Source organism: Atta cephalotes (genome assembly GCF_000143395.1).
Source record: "Atta cephalotes unplaced genomic scaffold scaffold00036, whole genome shotgun sequence".
Classification (NCBI taxonomy): domain Eukaryota; kingdom Metazoa; phylum Arthropoda; class Insecta; order Hymenoptera; family Formicidae; genus Atta; species Atta cephalotes.
The window spans coordinates 1,121,415-1,125,002 of record NW_012130100.1 but is presented as its reverse complement, the minus strand read 5'-3'; the positions used below and the strand labels follow the sequence as shown (position 1 = coordinate 1,125,002).

The 3,588-nt window shown below is 30.6% G+C and overlaps 1 protein-coding gene across 1 annotated transcript in view; it reads right to left on the bottom strand.

The window, feature by feature from the left end:
• Window positions 1-3,158, bottom strand: part of LOC105621703 (sodium-dependent nutrient amino acid transporter 1-like) — a 23,800-nt gene extending 20,642 nt beyond the window's left edge. The window contains exons 1-2 of the mRNA XM_012203167.1: window positions 3,138-3,158; window positions 2,622-3,000 (exon numbers count right to left, since the gene is read on the bottom strand). Of these exons, the coding sequence (XP_012058557.1) occupies window positions 2,622-3,000; window positions 3,138-3,158 (400 nt within the window). The remainder of the gene's footprint in view (window positions 1-2,621; window positions 3,001-3,137) is intronic.
• Window positions 3,159-3,588: the final 430 nt, after the last annotated feature.

The following is a 3,588-nucleotide window of genomic DNA, read 5'->3' as shown; positions in this document are numbered from 1 at the left end:
GGATGGACAATACTTTGAATCATAAATATATAACCAGTTTTTTACAATAAAGCCTCGAATTTCGGAAAAAAAACGGCGGAAGCAAAGTTGTACACCTAAAAGCTTTCAACATCTTTGAACATCTTATGTTTAATGTCTATTTCTTATTGTTTTGTGTCTGTAATATTTAATATTGATTTCTTTATTCATCCTTAAAAATAATGATATTTAGATGAAAGAAGTATCACTTTTTATTCTTATCTGGATTAGTAGCAACAATCTTTCCATTGTTGTAATAATCAAAAGATACGAGCTGCGTTCCACTTAACACTCACAATGTTCGCGAGCATCGTTTGTCCTTGTTTGATAAACGACAAGGATAAAAAGATTCCGAGCATTGTGAACGTTAAATGAAATGCAGCCACGGTAGTGTTTCGACGGCCTCGGTGCTAATGCCGGCTACGGACCAGCGCGATATTTGTCGCGTGCGATATCCAAATGAGCGTAACTTTAGAATGAGAACATCGATAAAACTGTACGCTCATTAGATATCACGTGTAGCACGCGACAAACATCGCGCCGTGATTTGCAGTCGGCATAAAGCGGCACTAAGTACAGCGACACTATTGTTCCTTTAGGGCTTTTGCAGAAAGCTGATTTATAATCTTACACGCAGAAGCGTGATCAATCATTGATCAATCACAGTCATCAATTTTTGGCTTCTGACTTCTAATTTATGATTAACAGCTTATTAGCCCATAGAAGAATTAAATTAATAGAAGGCCCATTATGCAAGAATCTGTGCTGCAGTCATTAATCTTATAACTTATAACAGAGAGAAACCTGGGAGAGGACATAACGATCTTATACATGTTACCGTAAAATGTTCTGCACCTTCTGAAGAAGTGGATATCACACAGTATAATCTACTTTTTTTACTATGCCCTTGATGAAAATAAATCGCTGAAATAGTTAAAATCGTTGAAACCTCTGTTAATTTGATGGATTTTAGTTATTTCAGCTATTTCATCAAAGAGTGTTTTGAAAACCGATTCAGGCTTGTATCGATATATGGAATATCAAGCGACGAATTATTGATATAAATTACTCCATATCGACACTATTCTTTTTATTATATATTTTTATTTTATTAAATTCTTCGATATCAGGGACATTAGTACAAAATCGCTCATGTTAAAGATCTGATGTCTTTCTAAAAGATATTTTTATAACAATTTAGTCATCTTTTAGATTTTGTACTCTCTCTCTATTCATATCAGTCATAATGTTTATTGGAAAAAGTCTAAAGCACATGATTATTCATTTATAATTAAAAGACGAAATCATTAAAATTGTTTTTTCCTTGATTTTGTAATTCTGAATATTTAAATATTCACGCGCGTAGTGTTAATGCATGTAGAAGTGCCATCCGTCCTTTTTTTCCAGACACCGTTCTCTTTTTTAGAACGTCTCATCGGAGATGCAGTCTGGGGGAATTTTCTAAAAACGTCCGAGGTATTTATAAGCGTCCGAGGGAATCAAAAGTCAAATTTCTTATTTTGACTTTTCTCCCGCGTTAGTCTGTATTAATTCTGATTTACAATAACTACAGTAATTCTTAAGTTGTAAGAAACTGATCGATTATAGTTGAATGTGAGGAGAATAATAAACTATATATGATTGATCAATTTCTTACATTAAATTAATAATGAACAATTAGATGTGAAATAATTATTCGTTTATTATTCTGATTATATAAAATTTTACTAACCTACATGTATTTTTATATGCATCCGAGATTTCAAGCGAAATATCCAGAATTTTTAGCTTGTAAATTCTAGTTTTAATTTTGGCTCGTATTTTTTTGTTATTGTTAATTCATTCAGCGCAATTTTAGTATTCTTGATTTCCGTCATTTTATTTTATCATCTAGAACAACTCTTTAAATTTTCTTTCACTTGCTGAACACTCTGTATAATTTATCTTTACACATTTTGTGTCGCGTTAATTTTTACATCACCCGTAACTTACGCATTTTATTAGTAATACATTTTCTAGGGATGTGCAATTTTCAAAATTTGCATCACAATCTTTTTTAAATATTGCAATAAACATGATAATAAGCACCACAATTTTTATGTGTGTATATTATACATTTATTCAATTTTCTATTTTAGTCACATTAAAAATCTTTGATTCAGAGCAGTGATAGCTGTAAATAAAAAATATTAATTGTTAGCAGCAAATACAATAGCATTTGTTCTTTAATGTAATAGCATTGAAAATCCCTAATAAAATTCGGAATAAGATTTCTTCTGTATAAACTAGTTTACAGAAGAATTTTTCATAAAATATTATACTAGTTTTTATGGCGCGGTAATCAAATTGTTTGCATGAATTAAAAGAATTAAAAAGAATAAATGTAAAATATTAAATCGCAGATGCGATTTTAAATTACACGCAATTTTGCGATTACAAAGCTAGTTACACATCACACTACTATTTAAAAAAAATCGTGGTGCTTGCAAAATCGTGCATCTCTATATATTACTTGCCAAACGTTTCTTCTGAAAATAAAACTATTTGCCTATATATTTTTCAGTTTGTCTCGTGAGAAAATTATCAGGTCGAAATATTATTACCGACGAAACTTGGTGACATGTTCCAGACTTTGACAGATGAACTGCCGGAAAACTGTCCGATGATCATCTCCAAAAAGTAAAATGGTTTACCTACCAGAAAGAGCAGGACTACGTACGGAATGAGAAAGGCGCCGCCGCCATTTTCATAAGCCGTAAACGGAAATCGCCAAATATTACCGAAACCGACCGACACAGCGATACATGACATAAGGAATTCCACACTGTTGTTCCATGTTGCGTGCTCTTTACTTGAATCAATGACTTGCTCATTTAAAACGGCCGTTGAGTTTTCAAAGTAACACCTTGTCTCGCTGTTTCCAACATGGGACTCATCTATTTGAAAGACGACGTTATCGAGACCTAGTTCTTTTTTTTCCCTCTGCAATTATGTGCAAACGTAGCGTTTAATTGAACAATTCAATTGATATTTGTCGCAATAAGTTGCAGTATTTTAAGATGTTTATTAGCATTAATTAAAACTGACGACCTTTCAAACTCGTATCTATTAGCCCTAACCAATACTTTTATCGCATGCATTAGAACTAGATATCGGACATATTTTTTTTATATGCCTACGTAGAATGCCTATGAAGCAAGTAAAAGATTAATTAAATTAAGGATTAATTTAATTTGTAATGTTATTATTATTAGAGTATGTTATATTATTATTATTATTATTATTATTATTATTTGTATGTTATTATTATTATAGTTATTGTTACTATTATTAATATTATTATTATTATTTTATTATTATTATTATTATTAGTTTTATTATTATTAATCTGATCAGATCGCATTTCAAACCTGACAACAATCGATGAGCAGTTTGTTCAACTAAAAATGTATTCAAAAATTGAAAATTACTTAGAAATATTATTAGATATTAAGATCCAGTTTCGTATATCTCTTATATTTGGCGCTTCTTACTTATTATCTTACTTATTTTATATATATATATATATAT